General features: G+C 33.7%; 1 protein-coding gene and 1 long non-coding RNA gene across 3 annotated transcripts; one reads left to right on the forward strand and one right to left on the reverse strand.

Annotated features, from left to right (window-relative positions):
- The first annotated feature begins 2924 nt into the window (after window positions 1–2924).
- LOC143253926 (uncharacterized) lies at window positions 2925–4691 on the forward strand. Its single transcript, XR_013029894.1, has 2 exons — window positions 2925–3540; window positions 4323–4691. It is a non-coding gene; the product is annotated as an uncharacterized LOC143253926 (long non-coding RNA).
- A 13635-nt stretch (window positions 4692–18326) lies between these two features.
- LOC143253929 (tubulin alpha chain-like) lies at window positions 18327–24791 on the reverse strand. 2 transcript variants are annotated; one of them, XM_076508541.1, is made up of 4 exons: window positions 24634–24791; window positions 20494–21039; window positions 19692–20219; window positions 18327–18849 (listed from the first exon to the last, which is right to left on the reverse strand). In XM_076508541.1, exons 2-4 carry the CDS (start codon window positions 21019–21021, stop codon window positions 18550–18552), a joined length of 1356 nt encoding a protein of 451 aa, XP_076364656.1. In that variant the 5' UTR covers window positions 21022–21039; window positions 24634–24791; the 3' UTR covers window positions 18327–18549. The 2 variants fall into 2 exon arrangements, with proteins under 2 accessions (XP_076364656.1, XP_076364657.1); XM_076508542.1 differs by lacking the exon at window positions 24634–24791 and adding an exon at window positions 21240–21312.
- Window positions 24792–26132: the final 1341 nt, after the last annotated feature.

Here is a 26132-nt window from a genome sequence, read left to right on the forward strand (position 1 = left end):
GAACAAAGCAAGTTTGGTTCGAGGAGACGGAACTGGGTTTCAGACTATACACAGAGGAATAACAATCATTTAATGAAAGGGACTTATAAGCCATTAATATCTACCTCGTCTTCCTGGGAGGCAGAAAACTTGTTAGAACAAGAGCCGAAAGAATTAGATTTAGGCCCATCTTCGTGGAGTAAGCATGACCAAAAGTCATCATTATCAACTCCATCTTTCACAGGTAGTTCTTATACACAAGATCAAAAACCACAACCCTCGGTTTCACCAGTTAGAGGTGAAATGAAATATGAACCAAAGTCGCCATTACCAACTCCATCTTTCAGTGGTAGTTCTTATACACAAAATCAGAAACCATTACCCTCGGTTTCACCAGTTAGAGGTGAAATGAAATATGATCTAAAGTCGCCATTACCAACTCCATCTTTCAATGGTAGTTCTTATACACAAAATCAGGAAACTTTATCTTCGTTTTCTTCAGTTAAACATGATGTCAAACATGATTCAAATCCAACCTTAACAAATTCATTTCCTAGAGAAGGAACTTATTTAAATGGGCAAGATCAAAAGTTATTATTAGCGTCTAATTCTTCTAAAGTAAATACACTGGTGAAGCCGGACCAGAAGCTATCATGCGAAAGTCAATCTTTCATGGAAAGAAAGGTTAATCTCGAAGACAGATTTTCCTATAACACTGAAAATAAGATGTCATCAAGTCTGAGTCAGTCAACCATAATATTTACTGATCAACGTTGTGGTGACATATTCCAAAAAAATAATCTTGACAATTTGGATTTTCCTTCATTCCCAAACACTAATGAATCAGAACTTAAGTCATGGAGGATTCTGAATAGGAAAGATGATCTTATTACCCAATCACTTGATGATATTTTACAAAATTCGTCTAAAAGTATAACACAGTCTAAATCCGTCACTGCCTCTAGAAATCGATTGGATTGTAACCAGGTTAAGTCTACTGATCTTCAAGAAAGTCTAACAACAGATAAAGCCAATGAAGGAAAAAGATATGCCGTTAATTTTAGTGAACCCAGGCTTGGTTCACGAAGCTGTGTTACAACCAGACAGATGACAACCACAGTCGTCAAAGAAATCATTAAAAGAAAAAAGGAAATGCAATATTACCAAGAAATTATAGAAGATGGAACTCTGAAAAGAACTACAAGTATTACCAAAACGTCAGAAAGTTCTCCAATTGTCGATAGAAGAATTACAACAGAAACTCTGTTTGAACGTAGCGTGGAGAAAGAAGACAATGTAATTTGTTCAACTTCCATGAGATCACAACCAGAAGTGACCAAACAAACCATGAAGATGTCAAAAGACAGGAAAGAAAATACTTTGATTAAAACGTTGAAGAAATTCGTGCGGAATATTAGTACGACAGAAGAAAGGGAACAGCTTGTAGAAGAACATTTTAAAGATGATTCTAGTAAGTGTAGCCAAAGAATGGCTTTTGTGGTTGTCTTAGAATATAAATTGTTGTTGTTGCTGTTTTATTGCAAAGGTATACAATAGATATCTGAGCTCTTTCCACTGCGGAGAGTCGAACCCTTGACCTACAATACAATGTAATTTACAATATAATATTAATAGGCAGAAAAAATACTCAAAAATTGTTTATAACTATCTGATGTATAGAAGAAGACGTTAATAAAAATATTTTAGGTTCTTTGTTAAAAGAATCATTATTTATAATGTATTATTTTGAATTTTGTGTTCCAAACAGTCAGTATTACTTTAATATATTTCCGCGTTTTTCTATTATTATTTTTGTCAGTATATCCCACTTCTATGTTTTATATGCAACGTGCTAAATATATGATTATCAAAGTTACTAATTTAAAACAATATATAGGTTTCTTGATTTCCATGGCTCACTTTTGTAGTTTTCTATTAAAATAAAACAACGAGATACCCCAATATTTTTAGTTTATAATAAACTATGACGAAACAAACATTGTATCCAATTATTTAAACTATAAGCATATTAAAAAGACGTTATAGCAAGGTGATCAAGGCACTCGACTCGTAATCTGAAGGTTACGGGTTCGAATCTCTGTCACACCAAATATGCCCGTGGGGACATTATAACGTGCCGGTCAATCCCACTATTTTATCGTAAAAAAGTAGCCCAATAGTTGGCGGTGAGTGGTGATGACTAGCTGCCTTCCCTCTAGTCTTACACTGCTAAATTAGGGACAACTAGCGCAGATAGCCCTTGAGTAACTTTGCGCGAAATTCAAAACAAAAACAAAAGACGTTAGCAGTTTGTACATGAACTATATAGTGATAACTAAAATACTGTGAGATTGAAAACCTCAGACTAGACGTACGATGGATTATCTGTAAGTGCAAAGACTTCAACGCTAAAATTTCGAGCTCAGTTCCCCACACAAGTCAGAACTTATGGTGTAACTTTATGCTGAAAACAACGACAGCTTCTAATCCCACTTCATATGACAGTATAAGACTCGTTAATACTTCCTGTCAAATATCATTTTAAAGGACTGGCACGAAGGTAAACAAAAGCCATTTACTTCTCGTACTAGCACAACCATTCTCCTGCTATTTCCATATATTAATCTAAAAATGTTTAGAACTTTGGCTACTCGCTGATATTTCTTCTTTTCTTTTGGGAAAGCTCAAGAATCTTCGCGTACGATCAGACCTGACGAAGAGGAATTTATGGATTCAGTTAGTGTCAGGAATCCTAAACCCCACTCCGTAATTAACACTCCAGACACTGGGTTTCAGAAAGTACAAGCCGATGACAACCAGAGCTGTAAATTCTGTCCCCGATTCCACTCGGTTTCCATGCCATCACTTACAAATTGTGGTCACTTCACCAGACCTTTGCGAAAACCAAGTACAGTTTCTGAACAAGAGACGGCGCCACGGTAATCTTTCTGTATCTTTATCGTGTGTGTTCTTGTTTAACGCAAAGCAACACTATAGACTATTTATGCTATGTCCACCACAGTTATCCAAACCCAATTTTCAGTATCATAAGTCTAGAGACTTACCGCTGAGTAACTAGTGGATATAATTTTCTAGCACACTATTTGATATTCAAAAACAAGTTTTAGAATTATATTTTTATATTTATACTAGTTGGACGAAAGTTATGTAAATTCATGATTAATGAAAGGTTTTCTTAAAACATGAAAAGTTGCTTCTCTTATACATAATTATAAAAAGTCCATAAAAACAACAAAACATTAAATGTAAAACCATAAGTTTGGATATATCTCAGTGTGGACCCAACAAACTTTCATGCCAAATTTGGTGAAGAGCTATTTGCAGGAGGCAAAGTAGTGGAAAAAGATATGAACACTTTCATTTAATGTTACAACTGACCACTAGAGGCCACTGCTATACACTGTATTTTATATATTATGCTCTGTAGAGAGTGGTGGCTTTTTTAAGTGCACTGTTGCAGTTTAGTTATCGTCTTAGATTTGCTGCATATCCGTCGTGATTAGTGTAATACATGTTTGTGAAAGAATCTTTATATTTATGGTAAGTAATTGCTACTCCTTAGAAATTGATATACTTTTGGTAAGTCTTATAATGCTATTTATTTCCATAAGCAACTTTACAATTTTTACAGACATATATGTATATTAATCCTCTTTATTCCCCAAAATAAATAAATAAACTGAACGTTTCAATAAAAGTAGGTGGCACTTTTGCAATTTAACATCTGCTCTTCAGCCTTGTTTACGATTGAAAATTTATTTGAGTAACATATCTGTAGAGGTTTAAACCATTGACTAATTCAAACAGGACAACAGATAATATTTAGTAACATATCTGTAGAGGTATAGGGTTTAAACCATTGACTAATTCAAGTGTTTAAACCGGACAACAGATAATATTTAAATACAAACATCCTGTTATTACACAACTTTTACACTTTTCTTTTATTTACTGAGTACCTATTCTAATGATATAACGAATTTTCCGACTTAAATATTGAAACGTCTATTCTAAGAACCCACGAATGAAAGTATATAAGAATATTTTATAACATGTCAATTAATCTACATTTGTCATATTTATTGCCGACGAGCCCTGTCGTTTACCACCAGGTTTCATAAGGCTGGCTGGAATATAACAAATGTGGTAGTGGTCTAGGTGTTACATAGATTATTAATTTTTATCAATAACGACTGTTATTTTTTGTTGTAAAATTTTAGCTACCAAAATGATTCAATTATCTATGACTGTTATTTGTAACAAAATATAAAAACTATAATTAATACTAACTGGATCTTTATTAATTTGCTAACCACAAACAGCCAGCTTCCTCGACTAAACAAACCAAGCCCTTGTCACTACGAGTCCAGCGTTTAATTACTCAAGAAGACCGATAGATGAGACGACGAGGTTGCCCTCCCGTGGTGTCTCTAAGAGTTACATATCGAAATGAGCCGATGAGTTGTACAAAAGAAAAATGAAATACAATGTAGATGTGGCTTTGAAAAGCCAATCGCTCTTTTTCAAAAAATGTATATTATTAAACAGAAATGTTACGTATATATATATTTATGTAGATCAATATAAACAATGGATTTTATTTTGTAATACCAATCTTTAACCTTTTGCCTTCAGTATCTTTGTTGTTATTACATTGTTTATAGAATAAAGATATTTCCTTATTACTGTAATTGTTATTTTTATCTCTTCCATTTAAGAGGCATGGCCAGGTGGTTAAGGTGCTCAACCCGTAATCTCAGGATCCTGGGTTCGAATCCCTGTCACACCAAACATTCTCGCTCTTTCCAAAAAAATACTCTCATTTAATATACCACAGTCATCCCGGAAAGAGGTTGTAATCATTTGTGAACTTGCTTTTAACTACAGTTTTTGTATGGCATTCATTTTGTGTTTTCAAAATCGAGCACGTGATTGTTTGTTCCCAAGTGTAAAGTTGTACAGTTGGCTACCTTCAGTATTCCCACTACATGATTCGAGTCTCAAATTTTAACGTTATACATTGTTTTTTTTTTATTTCGCGCAAAGCTAAACGAAGACTTCCTGCTCTAGCCGTCCCTAATTTAGCAATGTAAGGGAAGGCAATTAGCCATCTCCACCCACTCCCACTTCTTAAGCTACTTTTTACCATCAAATAATGGGATTGACCGTCACATTATAGTGCCCCCATGGCTGAAAGAGCGAACATGTTTGGTGCGGCAAGCATTTGAACTCGCGACCCTCATATTACGACTCTAGCGCCATCTGGCCATGGCGTTACACCTTCATTTTTAAAGCCGAACCACCGAGAGGGGCAACAAAACTACCAGTTTAACTATAATTACTTTCATACTGCATACTCATAATACGTATATTTATAATTTGCACGCTTGTGTTATAAGACTTTCAGGAATTTTTTTTTATCGGTAAAGCAACTGTGAATTCAAATGATCCTTAAAAATACGTTAAGAATAGTGAATAAGTAATCGAAAATGTTTTAACAACCATCATATCCCGGTGAGCAGCATTTTTTAAGTAGAGGTCGTTTTGCTAATAATTCAAGTCTGAGTTGGATGAAGGTTTCCTTTAGCAAACATAAATATTTGAACAAGTTCCACATACGTATATAACTATCGTTAAATACCTCCTACGTGAAATTACAGCTATTTCGGATAACGACTATATATAAGATAGATCAAGAAGTCGCTTATTTTCATAGCCTAGCGACACTGATGTTACGGTATTCAGAGATATTAGCTTTCATTACATAATAATTATTGTTGTGTTTTCGTTATGGGAATATAACCACCATCTTGAACAGCAAGTATTTGGCGTTTGAAAGTTATCGAGATTTTTACTAGTTTCTTCTATTTATTTTGTTTAATAATAAATATACATGATTTAATAATTGTTTTAATAAATTATCCTCTTCATTCACCTTCAGTAAACTACATTAGTTAAGCCTAATTCTAGTGATATCTCGTGGAATACTAGATTCACATTGAAGCTAGAATAAGTTTACAGTGAACGAAATAAATTTAACTATTCTATTTATTTTGTTTAATAATAAATATAAATGACTGTTTTAATAAACTATCCCCTTAGTTCACTTTCAAAAGCTGCATCAGTTAAGCCTAACTTTACAAACTATCGGGTTTTCAAATTAAAAATAGATTAACTTTGTAGTGGACAAAGTTTTGTTGTCATTCAAATAAATTATATGAGATATAATCTTGTGGCTCCTCTTCGATTTAATGTAGTGAATACATAAAATTATATTACAGTTCGTACGTAACCTGTTATCCTGGGCTTTGTGGTTAGGGCCTCGCCAGCTGTGGATTCAAAGCTTGTTCCCGATTATGCTGGCCCTTTCGACCATAGTGGCGTTTATAATTAACCCACTTTTCGTTGGTAAAATGATAACCTAAGAGTTGTCGGTGGGTGGTGATGACTAACTAATTTTCTTCTAGTCTTGTACTACTAAATTAGGGACAGCTAGCGCAGATAGTTCTCGTGTACCTTTGCACAAAATTAAAAAAAAAATAAACATAAAGACGTTGTGAGTTTCCCTTCTTACGGGTGTTTAGAATTAAACACAATGGGCTATCTGTGCTCTAGAAACCAAAAGCTTACATAGGTGTTTATAATGTTGTTAATTACTGTTTATATTTAAACACATTATAACTAGTACATACGAAGATAAATCACCAAGAAACATCTGACAGCTGAATCGAGTGATTTAACCGTGAGTCATGTAACCACACCCTAACAACTTATGACAAATCTCTGTGTGTTGGTGATGTGGATTTTATAAGGCAGGTAACAGGCGTGGCCACTGGTGGAATTTTAATATAGATTATAAGAAGGATGCATAATATTTCACATTTCTTCTAAAACTGACGTTCAGTTTAAGGCGTGACGTAATGATATTATAATTTAACAGTTTCATCAGTAGCCCACTAGAAGTCGCTGTATATTCAGGCTTAGCTAATTTAGCTTGCTTGATGTGAATGAAGATGACGGGTATTAAAGTAGACATTAAAACAACGAAGTTATTATTACACCGAAAATGGTTGAAACTTATGAATAAATATTTCGTTTCAAAAACAAACATTTACTATAACCATAAAAGGGGCTTGAAAAGCTACACAATGGGCTATCTGTGTTGTGCCCACCGCCTGTATTAACACCTGATTTTTAGCGTTACAAGCGGTCAGATTCACTGTTGAATAACTTAGAGGGAGACAGGCTCAGCACGATACTTTATTTCTTGATAAAGCTCACTTCCTCATAAATATTTAGCGATACACAAACAATTCACGGAATACATACCATAATGTGACTGCTTATGTGAACTGTGTCTTCAAATACCCACTCAAGCAAAATATTAATTAAAAACGATATGTTTGTTTTATCACAAAGTTATACAATGAACAAAGTTACTTTATTCATCATGGCTATTAAAGACCAAACTAGAGCGTTATATGCCGTGAAACCATCTTTAATATGACATAACATCACTAGTAAACTTAACATCATTTAAATGGAAAACAATAAAGATGGCTACTGACATATGTTCATTTCTTGAAGCAAATATTAATGACTTCAAGATTTCGTTGTTTGTAGGTTTTTACATCATTATCACTTTGTGGTGTAAGTTCGGAATGAGTTTATAATTAAATAACTTTTTTGTTTGTATCAGAATTTCTTGCAAAGTTACACTAAGATTATCTGCATATAGCCACCCCTAATTTCGAAATGATAGACTGTAGAGAAGGTAGTTAATTAATAGCATCCATCGCTAACGCTTGGACCACTATCGTCTCACCGAATATAGGAGCTGGCTGTCAGTCTTATAGTGCATCGAAGGCCTCAAGGTGCGTTTTCCAGTAACAATGCAAAATATTCATATAATAAAGTAATAAATATATACAGATCGGGAATTAGAATTTCAAAGATGGGTGTATAATTTGTACTTAATAACAAAGCAACAAAATAATATGGATCAACTTGGGATGCTACGATCATCTAGAAAGGGACCTGTGACAAATCGAACTTCAGTCGTGGTAATCTAAGTACAGTTTATGGTAATAAATATAAAAAAAAATGTATTTTCAAAATCGTTTTAATGTAACGTACCTAACCCCTTTTAAAATATACACACACACACGTACTTCAAAATATACACACAAACCAATCCTTCAAGATGTGTAGGCACTTAAAATATACACACAAACACATGCCAACCTTTTAAGATACTCACACTTGTAGGCTCTTGCTTTATATTTTCACGTTAAGTGCCCTGAGCAATAATAGAACTGAATTACTCGTGAGACGTAAATTTTTTCTGTACAGTCACACAGTTTCTTATATCTAAAATGGAGTGTTAAATTTAAGTTTAATTGTATATCTGAAAGCACATTTTCTATTGTTTCTTCTTTCCTTTATAATTTCCCTGTTATAGAAGTTATTTACATAAATGTCTTTTTCTCATTCCGTGTATTTGCTACAGTACTCTATGTTATCTCTGTTCTAACTCTAACTTATCTCGTCCATACAGACGCATTCATGTGCATCCAACATCGACGATCGATTTTCTACAAAACAGACGACCTTTTCGACTACTGTTACACTATAGTTCTTTCTAATAGCGCATGCTCGTAACTGAGACAGTTAACGATTGTGCAGATGTTTAGTTGAAATGACTGCTGGTTTCTCCGAGTCTAAAAATACTAAATATTTGACATGGTTCTCTTCTTACGCCTGGTGTATTAATCAGAAATGACATCATCTGTTCTAACGTTTCTTATTCGTGATCTGGTTACAGATTTATCTGTAACTGTTATTACAACATGTTATGGAACTTCTTGACACATTATTTCCTAGTCACCATTCTGTCATAATACAGACGTTGTTGTTGTGATGCTGTCATCCAGACAAGGTACACAACTTGTAGCTGTGATAATCCTTGATCGTTAAAAGTGACATACCGATTTTAACTGACAGATTGCGAGATTAACCACCGACACGAGAGAGCACTTCATGACAGCGTGAAAACCTCTTGATGTTATAAAAACTCATAAATAATTTATTTCATATTCGCGGATTATCGTTTAACAATATTTGGTAACTTACCATATCCTCACTGCTAGGGCTCATCTAACTAAGCCCTCTGATGACGGAACAAGTTAGGACACAGCTTAACATAATGTTTATTGGTTTTGTTTTGTTTTTCGGAATAATGCCAAAATTTTAAAAACACTTTCGTTGCTAATCTACATATATAAGATAATAATTTTCATCTGTGCACAAAACTGACTCCACAGTTTAAATCCGAGTTGGAGGAAACTTTGTACGCTTTTTTCAAAATCATAAGATGAAGTTCGTTATAACAGGATCTCTTATAGAAAACGTTTATTTGAAAAAGAAAATGAAACGTCAAGCCTGGTATAGACAGGTAGTTAGGGCGCTGAACTCGTAATCTGAGGGGCATAGGTTCGAATCCTCGTCACACCAAACTTGTTCGCCTTTTCAGCCGTGAGGGCGTTACAATGTTACGGTCAATCTCACTATTCGTTGGTGTGTGTGCTTTTTTTTTTTTTATAGCAAAGCCACATCGAGCTATCATCTGAGTCCACCGAGAGGAATCGAACCCCAAATTTTAGCGTTGTAAATCCGTACCAGCAGGGGACGTATTCATTGGTAAAAAAAGTAGTTTAAGCGTTGGTTGTGATGACTAGCTGCCTTCCTTCAAGTCTTACACTACTAAATTAGGGACGACTAACACAGATAGGCCTCGTGTAGCTTTGCGCAAAATTCAAAAACCAAACCTAAAATGTAACGTCAGGATACGAATTATAGAAAGAAAGAGATAGATTTGCTCACCAACTTTATGAATCAACATCCAGTGAAAATAAACCAGGAACAAACCAGAGATACACATCAAATTGTGTCATCGTCAAGATGCAATTAGAATAATTCAGGAGAAGTTTTGTGACAAAGAGGCACACTTGCTAAAATCGTGACCGTTTCTATTAGTTCACAAAAGTTAAATAAAGTTCCTTCATGACCTCAGAGCCATGCTATCACACCAAAACATCTTCCTTTGATGTAACAGTCAAGGTATAATATTTATGCTCAATATTTGATACTTTGGATAGGCAATGATTACGAGAGAACATAAAGGAAACTGTCTGACTACGAAGTTGATTTTTATCCGTACTATGAATATCCGGACTCTAAAATTTACAAAGCTCTCATCCGTGCTAGGGATTCTGGTCCTATAGTTTAGTTTACAACGCTTTGACCCATAATAGGGGTCCTGGTCCTAAAGTTTACAAGGCTTCATCCATGATGGGGTCCCTGGTCCTAAAGTTTACAACGCTTTCATCCATGATGGGGTCCCTGGTCCTAAAGTTTACAAGACTTTCATCCATGCTGGGGACTGTGGTCCTAAAATGTATAAGGCTTTCACCCATGCTACAGATCCAGGCCCTAAAATTTACAAGGCTTCCACCCATGTTAAAGATCCTGGTCCTAAAATTTACAAGGCTTCCACCTATGTTAAGGTTCCTGGTCCAAAAATTTACAAGACTTTCACCCATGACAGGTTACCTGATACTAAAGTTTTCGAGTTTCTACCCGCGCCAGGCACATTTACAAACACACTCTTATTCTGTATATATATATATATATATATATATATTCACTGTTGTAGGGTATGTTTCTTAATATATTAATTATGATGTTATACGTTGTTTGTTGGAGGAAATTTGAGCATGACGTAATGATAATGTGTGGAATTTAGAAATTTCTGACGTCTCGAATTTTCTAAACACCTGGAGAAATAATAGATAATATCTAAGCGTCAGGCCATTGTTGGATAGTCAGTTAATAATCGAGTTGCAAAAACTTAATTGAAGATTTAGCTAGGGAGTCCATTACAATCCTGTCGATAAGTTACCGAAGGCGTTAGTCTGTCTTCAATTGTATCTTAAATGCAAAAGAAAATTTAAGTTTTATTTGTGAGTTAAAACGTTCGCATTATAGTCAAAGAAATAAATAACTCGTTAAGAATAACTGGACTGAAATTACTTTGCAGGTTGTTTGTTTTAGAGTAAAGCCGCATTGGACTATCTTCTGCATCTACAGTATGGAATCGAACCTTAGATTTTAGCTTTGTAATTCCTCAGACATAGTGCTGTTCCACCAAGGACCTATTTTTAACGCATAATCAAAAAAGAACCCGTCCAACAACAGAAACCGTTACAACAATATATTTGTGTTTCTTATATATTATATTCCCCTCGGTGGACTCAGCAGATAGCCAAATGTGCCCTTGCTAAAAGAAACACACACAGTTATATATTTTAATAATTTTTAATTAATTTAGTTAGTAAAATTCTTTTCAGTTACCAATAATAGCTACACTTAATTAATTAAGAATTAATATTGTATTTATTACTTAACGAATGCATCATTGCCGTTGGTCGAATTTTCGATTCAACAAATGTTCGACATTTTTGCACCTACCTGTACTTATTGTAAATGCTAGTTTATCTGCATACTTTAATCATTGTTTGGTATGATATAATTTTGTACAACGAGATATGTTAATTGTTCAGGTAATGTTAATATCTTGATATATACTTTGTTTCTTACACTTAGCAAAAAAATATATGTATATACTAAACTCTAACTTCGCTCACTGAAGACATCAACTTGTGCTTTCTTTTGTTTCTAGTTTTTTTTTAATTTCGCACAAAGATCCTCCACGGCTATCTGTTCTAGCCGTCCCTAATTTAGCAGTGTAATACTAGAGGGAAGGCAGCTAGTCATCACCACCCACCGCCAACTCTTGGGATACTCTTTTACTAACGAATAGCGGGATTGATCGTAACATTATAACACCCCCACGGCTGAAAGGGCGAGCATGTTTGGCGCGACGGGGATGCGAACCCGCGACCCTCAGATTACGAGTCGCACGCCTTAACGCGCTTGGCCATGACGAGCCTCCTTTTGTTTCTGAGTCACCAGTAAAAATATTTAAATACGTGTAAAAACCAGAAAATTTCTTTCGTAAGAATCTCTTTGAAGTCAAAGTAGATATGTTATTATATTTATTCATATTCTGAGACCCTTCATTTTCATTAAAGCCACTGTCTTTTTTATTATTTTTTTTTGTAATTGTCACTATTATTTCGAGTCTATTCATTTTCGCTGTTGTCTCGACACTATTTTCAATGCGATTCATCACATGGATGTTACTTCGTCATCTTTAATCCATTATATTACCTTATCGTGACTATCTACATTCGAGTTTCTTGTTAAAATACTTATTTACGGTTTTACATAATTATAGGAAGGGGTTAGTTACTTCGTTAAGACAAACGTTATATAACTAAGCAGAGATATACGCCACTTTTTTTTATACTGCTGACGTTCGTGAACATAATCATTGAAAATATCCTCGAGTTACTCGTGTTCTATTAACGAGCCACGCGTCATTTTGAGGACTGGTAGTTATTCATAAAAAGTCTTACCAGACGTCCTGATTTTTAACCTTATACATATACATGATGTCCGAAAAGTCTGGGACCATATTTTTCCTGATCAGAAACAATAAAAGTATTAAACTTTTCCGTTTGAAACTTATAGTTTGTCACTATACAAACCTTTTAAATTTCACTTAGCGTATTAGTTGACAAAGACAGATTACACTTCATCACATTCATTTGCTCCCTGCTACGTTTCCTTAACATAACCTATCATTAAACTCCTGTACAAATTGAGATTTGAAGACTTGCCCTGACGCGAAAAATACGAGCCCTTAGATTTTTCTTTTGAGCAGATTCAATACAACTGAGCCGCGTTTTTATCCAATTTATTATTTTTAACAAATCTGCTTTAGTTTTAAAACGCGATGCAATAAACATTAACTAACGTAAAAAAATAAATTATAATTTAAACTGCTACAAGTTTGGTTTTTCTCGTTTCTAAAACACAAAGTTACACAAAAAATCCTTAAACATTTACTACTGTTACAGTGCCATTCAGTATGTAAAAGAAATATCCCAGTTTTTTCACGCTAGAAATCTGGTAACCCTACTCACAAAACAATAAGGCAACACCAAGAAAACTATTTTTAATAATGTTCATACAAGAGGCTATGAAACATTTACACGTTGTACGCGATAAACTTGACTTAATCCAAACACAGCCAACAGGATGCTGTTCACTGTGAAATACTAAAGCATAGTCATGATACATGCGTAAGCTTAATAAAAGAAATTCATCTTACGTAATCCAAGCTTATGGCCTCCAGATAGTTGCAGAACACTGTCTACTTCGTTGTAAACAGAGGGTGGTATGACTAATCAGTAGATTATAAGAGCTTTAAAGCCCCACAAAAAAACACAAATACTCTTACGTAGCTTGAAATACAAAATTGTTGTCAATCTGTACGTTAGCGGAGCGATAAATCATGAAATCATTAGCACTCAGATTGTTTTAGTTTGCTCTAGCAAACGTTACAGAATCTAGGCCTAGTTGATATCTGACACTCAAACTTAACATTACGCTGTTTTTAATGTTCTCTCGTGTCGCTCTTGTAATTATTCAAGTTTTATCCAAGAAACAATTAAAAAGTTGCTTAGAATAAATTTTTCAGGTAAAAAGCATAAACTGAGTTGTGAAGTGTTATAAAAGAATACTTTTCCTTGTTCTTTTAGCATTTCTTAACGAACAAGTAACAACACAACATTTTAAAAGTTTCCTTCTCTCCCAAGATAGCGCATAAGTAAAAAACAAACAAGGTAATATAACATCAGGCATACTCCAGCCTATTAAACTATGTGTTTAAGATCTATAAAAAGTTAGGTTTACATTTCCTATTTACTAATATGAAATTATTATTTATATGGGTCTATAATTTTGGTGTCGCTGGATAATACGTACTTTCCGCATGGGAATGTCAATTATTAACATTATCATTTTTGGTCAGGCTATCACTGATAAAACATATAACACCAAATATGCAGCATTTACTTTTCCTATATCGTTCTACTTTGCCACAAAAGGTAATCAAAGTTCGTATTTTTAGGTCTTTGGCTAATAAAGAGACCTAACAATTCTTAATTTCTAAAAGTTAAACAATAATACTACACCCTAAGTCACATAGTTGCACTTTTACGCTACACATAATAACAGATTAAATTGTTAGATTATTTAACTATTTATAGTAATTACTGTGTAACGTTTCGTTCTGATCTGTGAGTAGCTTGCTTTGATCATAAGTTGTTAATAATGCACTACACTAAAAATAGAAGATGAAATAGCTGCAGTATTAAATTATAATAGACTTTTTGAGACATTAAACAATTAGTGTGTAATATAGACGCGGAATAATGTATAAACCTCACGTGAAGTTTAAACACAACCTATCCTGTCTATTTAAATAAAAGTTGAAATGTTATTAACTCCTTCCCCAATTATTCTACTAATTGCTTACGTACAGTGGATTCCAATTAAGTAAAAATAGTTGGAACCTGTTAAAGCGGATAATCACGCCTCACCAACACACTTTTTTATTCTATAATCAGTTATATTACTAGCTATTTTATCCTAATGTTTCGTCAGTTAGATTAATAGTTTTGCGATTATTTTTCTAGGTATTAGACTGGACATGTTAGCTATGCTTTCACGAAGAAAGAAGTGATTTTGATGGGGAACAAATCTCACACATAGGTTATATACTACAGTCCACGTTATAACAAAACACTACTTATCTGGGATTTAAGGTATATAATTATAGTTTCCGGTCAAAGTAAAGAAATAAATGGTCAAATGTTATTTAGAGGTAATTAAAAATCGCTGTGATTAATATATGTTCAGATTTGTCTTTCATTGGTGGTGTAATGGATTGAACTCTTATATTTAGTTTTTTGAAGCTTACTGTTCAGCCACTGGGAGTAGGGGTGTCATCTACTCTCTATATTTCTTTCTGTCAACAGTACCAAGAAATCACCAAATGTCGCTGTGACAATATGGGTGGGTGTTCAAATTTGCCTAAATTATCTTATTATTGTATCGTATAAGAATGCGCTTGCCTCTTCCTATTAATAATTATCTTTGTTTCCAACAGATGTTTTTATTCAATCCCCAATTTTTAGTTATAAGTTGCCATGGTTACCTCTGAGAACTGGGAAGAAATCGGTTTTTACACTAAATAAACTATTGACTGAATTCAGCTAGTTTTATGTTATATTCTTTTTAGACGATAAATGATTTCTACTTAGTACCTTGTTCTGTATATCCTTAATTACGCGACTGTTCTAACACTAAGCCTACAAAATAGCAAAACCAATTCCTTTACAGAAATATACAGTTTGTAGGCCATATACACTTTTAATGACATAAGTCCTTACGTAGAAAAAGAAGAAAGAGATGAGATAAATTATGTTAATATTAAGTAAGAATAATTGATGAAGGAAGAATAGAGGGCGTGGTTTCACTACTACGAATGGCGCACTTCTTATTTTCGCGTAATGCCCACAAAGCATCTTTAGGCTATATCTTCATTCAATCATAAAAGGCATAGTTTTTGGCTTTGCTTTCCATATAGACACTTAATACATTAAGAATAACTGAAATAATAATTTGAGTGATAATTAATACATAGTTGTTAATAATACGTTTAATAGATATTTTTGTTACTTTATTAACGTTTTTACTCTTATGGTGTGCTACAAATTGTTGCTGCTATAATTTTGCCTTGTTTATGAGCGTATTACCATAATGATTTAGAAATTCTTGTTTAATATGTTTAGAAAGAGAAAATAACTATTTGTTCTGCGAGCCATGTTGACTGTCGACACTCCTGGAAGCCAGTAAACACCACCTTCTACCAACGAAAAATGCGATTGACCATTACATTATAACGCCCCTTCGACTAGAAGGACGAGCATGTAAAATGACTGGATTCGAACTTGATGCAACAACTGGAATCCATAACGGTATATCATAGAATGCAATTAAATCCTTACAGGTAGATCTGTTCATATGTACAAAATCGTTCATAACTTTTTAGAAATATTACTATCATTAACAAAGCACAAAATTACCAAAAATATAATTATTTTTCAAACACAAAAAGTGCGTATAGTGCCAACATGCACCAAAGAAACGTTAAAAGACGCGATGTTTTTCATCGTAATTTCGAAATATTTATAAAAATCCTATAATCATAAATTTGTTGTTTTAATACCACATTTGAGATTTTTTTCACGACTTAATTCAGAATAACGTGAAATATATAATCAAAAGTAAGGAAACTCAAAGAAAACAGCCTAAAAACATTATTCCAAAACTCATTAAAGTCGCTGTAGGTATGAAGTACAAGACACGTCACACCGAGTGTAAATATTTGTATCTACACGATGACTAGTTCATAAATCAAAGAACATTTCGAGTTATGCTGTAACAACAACCTATGGTTATCTCATTGTTCTTATCTTATTGTACTTCACGAAATATTACTTACTCCACGATAAAAATGCAACTCCATGCCCTTTTTTGCCAACTCTCTTTGTTTATTTTCCACTTCAAATACATCATAATGCATATTTTAAAAATATACAAGTCCATAGCTGTAATCCAAAAAATTGTTAATTATTTTTAGAATGTTGACTTTTAAAATGACCTTTTTATTTTAACGTATAGCTTCAATTCGATATATACAAAACTTAATTTTAAAAATTCGATATTCACCTTTGGTTAGACCTATAATGTGTTTTTTTTTTGCCTCTTTGCAAATTTTGTTCATATATCTTTTTACTTAGATTGTTTGGTATACAGTGGGTAAAAGTATGTCAAAAATGCCTTTTATGGGTTCGTTTCTTATTAAAACTGCAAAACGTAAGCTTAACAATCATATTTTCGTGTGGAGATACAAGAGTACCGTGAAGTGTTGTTACATTAAGCCTAAAGTAGTAACGGGATGGCAAAGCTTAGAGCCGAGTGCATATTTAGGTAAAAATACAGATTCAGTTTACAACTGGAATCGTTTCTTTGGTAAACAATTATGTAATTGTAGTATTCTAAACTAAATCCTTATTTGGTTTAGTTTAGTCACAAAGTCTAGATAATGAGGTGAGAGATCGTAGTAGTTTAGTTCGTGGGAGAGACTGTCATAGAACCATCACTCACGGTTTAATTTTTGGTTATTGTAATCCTGTCTCAAAAACGTTCATAGAGTTTACTCACACTAAAATCTCAAGAGAAATTTTTGTGTGGAAAAATTCCTAAATCCACTAAAACTCGTGTAATATTCACGTGAAAATATGTTAAAACGTGCCTGATAATAGCCATTTAAAATGTTATTATACAACCATGCACTTAAACTCCAACCCAGTTAATTTTTATAATACATTTTGTGTATTAAAAACTTTTACCAAAATATACCAGAGAACAAAGTTTCGACCTTCTTCATCAGATTAATATTATTCTTCGCTTTACTTTGGTAAAAGTTAATACCCGTACCAGCCGTCCCGAGATACATTTTTATGTCGAGTAAGTTTCTCGTCAAGAATTTTGGAGTTGGTATATTTCTACAAATAGGAACAAAAAACAAACACTAGGTGGAGTATACTTTATATTCCCACTCCCATCAAGCTAATACTTTGATGAACTTATTTGGATATGATCAATACCTGAAGATATAAATTTTAGAAAGTTCGTTAATTACAAAAAGTTTATTTTTAAAAATAACCATTTTCTCGTCCACCACTAGAAGCAGCTACTTTTATCATAGCATTCTCCTTCATACTGCTTCTGAAACTCGAACTGAAATGATGAAAAACTAAAAAGTGCCCGAAGTTAAGAGAGCCAGCTACCTTAAAACCACCCGTCTCTTCCCAGATAACCAAATTTAATACCGTATTCCTTTGAAATTAAAATCCATCCCACTTTAAAAAAAAATCTCAATGAATCGAAAATGTTAGTGCATTTAAAATGAAATAATGACCAGAAAAGGAAGGTGATATCCAACAACACCGCTAGAGGAGCCGATACTGCAAATTTGACGTTTTGTACTTTTAGTCTTTCCAAGTCAAGTTCTTTTTAAAAAATAGTCCAATTTGTTTGCTAATGCAGGATTATTTTGAAACATCTTTATTGTTCGAGGAAAATGATGTTAGAGACTTTTGAAGAGTATAAAATATTTTGTAAGGAAGACGCACCCTAATTTTCAGTTCGGAAAAATTTGAAAAAAGGGTGCGTCTTAAGTTCGAAGTAATACAGAATTATGATAAACTAATCACACACACACACACTTCCTTTTACTTGCATTTATTTTCGTCTAGGCAAGATAAATAATAGCCAAGAAAAACTCACATGAAAATAGCAAATGCAAGAAAGATGATTAAATACAAAAATCCAAATGTGGAAGACTAGAAACTTCAGAACTTGAGAAGCTAAAAATGGAAGGCATATTAAAGTATATTAAAGCATGCAACCAATACAGTTACCTTGGATATATAAAAAAGAATAAAGAGTTTAATATTCATCCTCTCCTTCGTCTTCTGCTCCTTCTGTCGAGTCCAGACCAACCTCTTCATAGTCCTTCTCTAGTGCTGCCAAGTCCTCTCTAGCTTCTGAGAACTCTCCCTCTTCCATACCTTCACCAACGTACCAGTGGACGAATGCTCTCTTGGCATACATGAGATCAAACTTGTGGTCCAGCCGTGCCCAGGCTTCAGCAATGGCAGTGGTGTTGGACAACATGCACACAGCACGTTGAACCTTGGCAAGGTCTCCTCCGGGAACAACAGTTGGTGGTTGATAGTTGATACCCACCTGAAGACAAGATCAATACATGGCAATAACCATTTTTGTAATATTACTATGGCCAAGTGTAATTTAATCAGTATTACAGCCACACAAATCATACCATACCCAAAGATAAATTACAGAACACCACAAGTTAAAGTCTAATTACATAAAAGGTTTGATTTTGCAAATTTCACTAGCTTTCCACACTACATGCAGGCAAGACATGATGAAACAGTAACAAAACAAAAGATTTTAGCAGAATAGCCACCATCAGAATGTAATGAGCTAGAAATATAACCTTGAATAACTTAGAAATCATGAAAGCTACACTTATCCAAATAAGCCAGAAAAGTAGTTATAACTTGGCAATGAATTCAATTACCCATGAGCATCAGTTACACTGTCTCGCGTTACATGAAATCAGTTAATCAGAAACACAAAGTTATTTTCAATCATTACAACTATTTGAAGATTCTTCAGTTTGACAAATAAGGGTTAATAAGCTAATCAAAATCAGGGCTTCTAATTATCCCAACTATCCAAGTCTTCTTTGAGAAGGACCAATTAGTTGAACATCAAATCTAATAAATAAGTCTGACAGTCATTAACAAATTTTCCAGTTATCCAAGTCAGTCAACACTACAGTGACATTAGCTTTTTCAGAAGAAATAAAGAAGTTATGATGATTATAAACAAATTATATTACATAAGCCACACAGATGTCAAAAGATACAGGACCAACTGACAAAGAACACAAGAAAATCCAAAACAAACTTAAAAGAATTACTAGTATACCATTTCAATCAGAACAAATTTAATCTGAAACCTATAAGTAATTATACACATGTAAAATTAAAATGAATTACCTTAAATCCAGTTGGACACCAGTCAACAAACTGAATGGTTCTTTTTGTTTTAATAGCAGCAATGGCAGCATTCACGTCTTTAGGGACAACATCCCCTCGATACAGGAGACAACAGGCCATGTACTTGCCGTGTCGAGGGTCGCACTTCACCATCTGGTTGGCTGGTTCAAAACAAGCATTGGTAATCTCCGAAACTGTAAGTTGCTCGTGGTATGCCTTCTCTGCTGATATTACTGGTGCATAAGTAACAAGAGGGAAATGAATACGAGGGTAGGGCACCAAGTTTGTTTGAAACTCGGTGAGATCGACGTTCAAAGCTCCATCGAACCTCAGAGAAGCTGTGATAGAAGAAACGATCTGGCCAATCAATCGGTTCAGGTTTGTGTAGGTTGGGCGGTCAATGTCAAGGTTGCGTCTACAGATGTCGTATATGGCCTCGTTGTCCACCATGAACGCACAGTCCGAGTGCTCCAAGGTAGTGTGGGTGGTCAGAATGGAGTTGTAAGGCTCAACAACAGCAGTTGCTACCTACATAACAGAAATGTGCGTGAGAAATTCTGGAAGGTCATTAATCCAACAACAATAAATATGATCATTTTATCCTAGTAAGATTCATTAACAGCTTGCAAACATCAATTCTTAACATTCTGGTAGAACACTGTTTTGAAAATAGATTGAAGTTCAAAAATTTGGAAATTCTACAGATTTCATATTTAAACAAAATTGCAGGTTTGAATCTGGGTATACATTAATATTGTTATGTACTTACTGTATTTTTCAAACATACTCAAAAGACACTAACCTGAGGAGCTGGATACACTGAGAACTCCAACTTTGACTTCTTTCCATAGTCCACAGATAACCTTTCCATCAACAAAGAGGTGAACCCTGAGCCGGTACCACCACCAAAACTATGAAAGATTAGGAAACCTTGGAGTCCTGTACACTGGTCAGCCAGTTTACGGATCCTGTCCAGCACCAGGTCAACTATTTCTTTACCAATGGTGTAATGACCTCGAGCATAGTTGTTGGCTGCATCCTCTTTGCCGGTTATCATCTGTTCTGGGTGAAAAAGTTGTCTATAGGTACCAGTCCTAACCTCATCAACTACTGTGGGCTCCAGATCGACGTAAACAGCTCGGGGCACATGCTTTCCTGCTCCTGTTTCACTGAAGAATGTGTTGAAAGAATCATCTCCTCCACCGATAGTTTTGTCACTTGGCATCTGACCATCGGGTTGAATGCCATGTTCCAGACAGTACAGTTCCCAACATGCATTCCCAATCTGGACACCAGCTTGACCAACGTGGATACTGATACATTCACGCATCTTTTATTACTTGATTTTCTGAAACATTAAGCACAAAATTAACCTCTGATAGAGGGAACGAATCAGTTGTAATGAACCTAAATATGCAATTTGGAAATTAAGTTTCAAGTAGAAGAATGCTTATAAACTTATACTCATCCATATTACACAACTATTTTAAGTTACTAAATATTTCTTCACATTCCAAATGCTACAATCATCTCTGAACCATTACCTACCCAGTAGTAAAATCAACCACAAAAAGATGCACAGAAAACTTCAGTAGAGTAAGTACACAAGGAGTTATAATCTTGGCAGTTGCTATTGTAAACACTAAAAGTACAAGAAATCAAATGAAATTTAGAACATTGGTAGTAATGGAGGATTTTGATATGTTAATAACAAACATGGTAAGAGATAGATTTCTGATGACAAGTTTCTTTGAAATAGAGGATTACAGTCTATACAAGTTAGATCCTGTTGAAGTTGATGATATTAGAGCTGACAGTAATGAGAAACAATCTATTTTGGTTTCTGTTGGTAGATATAAAGGTAAAAAAGAAAGACCCAGTAGGAATTTGTTACATACCACTAAATGATACAGATGAAATTAGAGAGATTAAGAATTCAGTTATTAATAAAGTCACAGTTGAGTAATTTTAATTTCAGGAATATAGAGTGGGAAATGCTAGTCAAACCACAAGGAAGGTTTTTGAAAACTGTTCAGGTTGGCTTTCTTCTCCAATCAGTCAAGGAACCCACTAGAAACAATGCTAATTTATATTTATTGTTAACTTCAAATGTAGGAATGATCAAAAGGGTATAAGCTGGGAAACATCTGGGTGCAACTGATTAATGTTCTGTTAGGTTTGATGTTTTGCTGCATATATCACAAGGTATAATACTTTGGTTATAAGTTCCAAAGGGATGCAACAAGAATTATCCATTTTTAGTTGGAGCTGACTTGTTTGGAGACACTTGTGTATGGAAATTTTTTAAAATATTCATAGTAAGCATATTCCTGATAGAAAGAAAAGGGTAACTGACAGTAAGTAAACCAGGTCAGCTCACAAAGGATACAAGACTTAAAATTAACAGAAAGCATCACAAAGAAGTTTTAAGTTGACTCGTATGATGGAAGGTGTAAAAGATTAAGTTAGAAATTACATCATCATAAACAACGTACAACAAGAGCTTGGTTGAAAATGTAAAAATTAACAGTAAGGATTTCTTTTAAAAACATTAACTGTAAACAAAATGTCAGAATGAGGGATGATAAAGGAAGGCTAGTATCCGAGGGTTATGAGACGGCACTAGGTAATTTTTACTTTTCCCTAACAAAGATTTAGACAATAAGTATTCCACATCATGGAAGACAGAGAAAAGATCAAACAAGATAACTACAGTAATTCCTAGCTGATTACGAAAATATTAGGAAACTTAAAAAATTAAAATTCTGAACCACAATTTCCTTGAGGGATTTGATGTAGGTTAAAGATTGAATATGCAATTTTTATTATTATTTTGTTTGGTCCTTGAATAGAGGATTGGAAATTAATTAATGTAACTCCCATTTCCAAAAAAGGTGATAAATATTGTTCCAGTAATTATAGATCCATCAGTTGGGAGAAGTTGTTGAAAGTCTGTTAAAAATACTTTGCAAAGTCATTTAACAAAGATTAGAACTTTATTCAAGTCAACGTGATTTCCAAGGGAATATCTTGCTTAAAAGTCTTAGACATTTTTTGAAAACGTTACATCACACAAAAGGCTTGTTTGTATATAAAGTTCTATATAGGTGTGGAGGGTAAATTAGCAAATTGGATAGAAGAGTGACTGGATGATAGAAAGCAAGGGGTTATTATAAATAGAGTTCAATCAAACTGGATTAATGTCACAAGTGAGGTGTCTCAGGGTTCAGTCTTAGGACATTTTTATTTACATCACTGACATAGATGAAGGAACAGTCAATACGTCACTTAAACTTGCAGATTAAGGTCTTGGTTGATGCTGATTGTGAAGAGGATGCTGCTGCTTTACACAATGATTTACACTTCATTACATTATTACTAGCTTTGTTACATTTTATCATACAATAGCCATTAGATACATTTAAATGTGAATTACCAGATCAAAATAATAAGGTGGTGAAATACAGTAAAAGCAGTATATAATGGTGGGGTGTAAATAAAAGTTAGCTATGACTATTAATTTTGTGTAGCCTAAAACGGTTATACTTTCTAAATGTTACTAGTGGTAGGACAAATAGGATTTTTGGATGTATCTAGATATATTGAATATAGGTGAAAAAGGTTTTAATTTCACTGTAAAGGTCACATTTAAAATACTATGTCCAGTCTTGGACTCCTTGCTCCAGGAAGGTTGTTGTTTTGAATTAAGCACAAAGCCACACAATGGGCTAGCTGTGCTCTGCCCACCACAGGTATTGAAACCCAGTTTTTAGCATTGCAAGTCTGCAGACATACCACTGAGGGATGCTTCAGAAAGGATATTGAATTGGTGGAAAGGGTTCAGAAAAGTTACTAGAATGGTGCTTGGGATAGAGGGGTTCTCATAAAAGATAAGATATCCAAAAATTATTTTATTGGATTTCTGGAAGTCTGATAGAAACTGATTGATGTACTTAAAATGTTTAAAAGAACTGTGTTCATATATCATCTTTCTTCATATTTTATGATGATAATAGTAAGACTAGGGTATAAAAATATAAATTTTGGCAGGATAGGAGTCATCTTCAGCTAAGAGTTTTATTTTTCTAACAAGGTGGTTAGTCTGTGGATGTTGTGCACGCTGTAAATTTAACGAATTTACAGAGAAAGCGTAGCAAGCATATAAATAATAACAGCTTGATTTACACTTCATTACATTATTACTAGCTTTGTTACATTTTATCATACAATAGCCATTAGATACATTTAAATGTGAATTACCAGATCAAAATAATAAGGTGGTGAAATACAGTAAAAGCAGTATATAATGGTGGGGTGTAAATAAAAGTTAGCTATGACTATTAATTTTGTGTAGCCTAAAACGGTTATACTTTCTAAATTCCAGTCTACCACTACCACATCCAACTTGGTTTAATTTGATAAACATTGACCTATACAGAACTGTTTCCGAACTATTTAATCTCAGGTGTACTTTAAGCAGTCCAAATTAAATAGGAATTAGTTAGTGTAATGCACCGAAAACTTAAAAAATCAATTATTTCTGTTAAACTAGTAACTGAAGTCCGTTTTTACAACTGCTAGTAGTAGTAGTGGTAGTACAGGACTAAGGCTTAGCCCTTAAATATTAAGGTTTCATCTTTGAAGTTTAAATTTAGTTTAAAAAACTTAAAAACAGTTTTGACACTTTACTTATATGAAAATTAATAATATTACTAATAACGTTACATAGGTTAAATTGTATCTTAACAATTACTATTTACACTATTAATACCGCATTAACCAAATCACAATATATGTGTATAACTGTTAATCAGAATATTCACTTTATTATGCATAATAAAATCCAACCTTAGACTTAAATACTATTATAAACCTAATTACATTATCATCAAACTCTTAATTGAAGACATAAAACGCTTTCTCAACCAATTAATTACTTTACCTGACCAAGAATGATTCTACAACAGATCCACTACAAACGAACGGTTCAATTTCTGATCACTTTGTGCTTATAAAAAGGCGGCAAAAGAATATTTGCTTGCAGGGGCTCTTGATGATCGCTATTTTGTGATTTGTCGTTTTGGGCGTGTCACACCGATTCGGTGATTTATTCAGTAATTGTCGATGGATTATAAAGATTATCCACCTATTCTATAGTAAAATAACTACAAAATGAAAACTAAAAGTAAATAATTGGTGCAAGTTACTTACGGGTGAAAAATAAAACAATAATGACGAAATTATTAGCGCCCTACTTTCTTCTAACCAAACCTATAGAGAATCAATTAACTGTTTTACTCGACGATGTAGAGAAATTCATGAACCTCAAAACCAACCAATCAACTCTTCCTAAAGCTTTGCGCATCCGATCTATAATGTGTAACCGGCTAGACGTAATGATTTTTTTTCACTTCTTTCTCTTTCTCTGTATTTATGCGTTGCTACTGGGGGTTGGATAACGAAAAAGAAAACTAAAGTTAACATATTTGAACCCAAATTAGTGCTAATGAAAGAAATATGATATAACACTTAAAAATACTTAAACCGGTACAGAATAAAGAAAAAAAAAGAGGAAAGGTTTTATTACATATTTATACGATTGTTACAAATTTTAGCAAGTTCTTTTAAGAATTGTATTTTATATATATGAATTCAATCATATAGCTTTCATATAGGAAATATAACAAAGGTAAATAGAATAAGAAACACTGTAGCGATAAAATAGTCAATATATTTTATAGGCTGTGGGCTAACGAAACATTTGAAATTAATTCATCACTAATTTCACTGACTATGCGAGAATATACGCCATTATTACACGATATCAGGAGATTATGTTAAATAACGTTATCAAATATTTTAATATTTATTTCAGATTAACGTTGAACTTTATCATTTAACCCTTATTACTATACTAACTTATCACAAGAATAGGTCAAGAAGTGTTCATTTTCACTGTTCAATAAACTTTTTATGTTGTGTTCTATTCAAACATGAATTATTCACATGAAATTTTGACAACAATCTGAGAAGGCAAATAGAAATAAGTCATTTTACTTTTTCCGCTACAGATGGCTTTTCAGTCAAAACACATATATTTACGGGGACTGTCCAAGAAAAAAGAGAAATAAAATAGGTTCTTTTGAAGAAGTGTTTTAATCTAAAGGGCCAATTAAAAATTGTGTTAAAATTTATCCGCCGGTATAACTTTCTTGGTAGAGATTTAAAATAATGTTCAGAAAGTATGATGCTATGTGTCGTAGACAGTGAGAGTTCGACGAAACAGGGCATTTATGAATTGTGAACATTTTTTGTGAGTTTCAAACATTTCCCATGTTGAAGTTTGTGCAAAACTACACAAAGACGATAGGGCGCTACAGTCCCCAAATTTGAAGTAACAGATTGTTTGTTTCTTATATTTCGCTCAAAACTACACGAGGG

The sequence above is a fragment of the Tachypleus tridentatus genome, chromosome 6 (assembly GCF_004210375.1).
Source record: "Tachypleus tridentatus isolate NWPU-2018 chromosome 6, ASM421037v1, whole genome shotgun sequence".
NCBI classification, from domain to species: Eukaryota; Metazoa; Arthropoda; class Merostomata; order Xiphosura; family Limulidae; genus Tachypleus; species Tachypleus tridentatus.

Bases quoted from the DNA above. Each gene is read 5' to 3' on its own strand.
- LOC143253929 (XM_076508541.1), bottom strand. From the start codon at position 21,021: ATGCGTGAATGTATCAGTATCCACGTTGGTCAAGCTGGTGTCCAGATT. The intron at 20,220-20,493 runs GTTAGTGTCTTT...TCTGTTATGTAG, and splicing joins CAGTGTATCCAGCTCCTCAG to GTAGCAACTGCTGTTGTTGA. The intron at 18,850-19,691 runs GTAATTCATTTT...TCTTGTCTTCAG, and splicing joins GGTGTCCAACTGGATTTAAG to GTGGGTATCAACTATCAACC.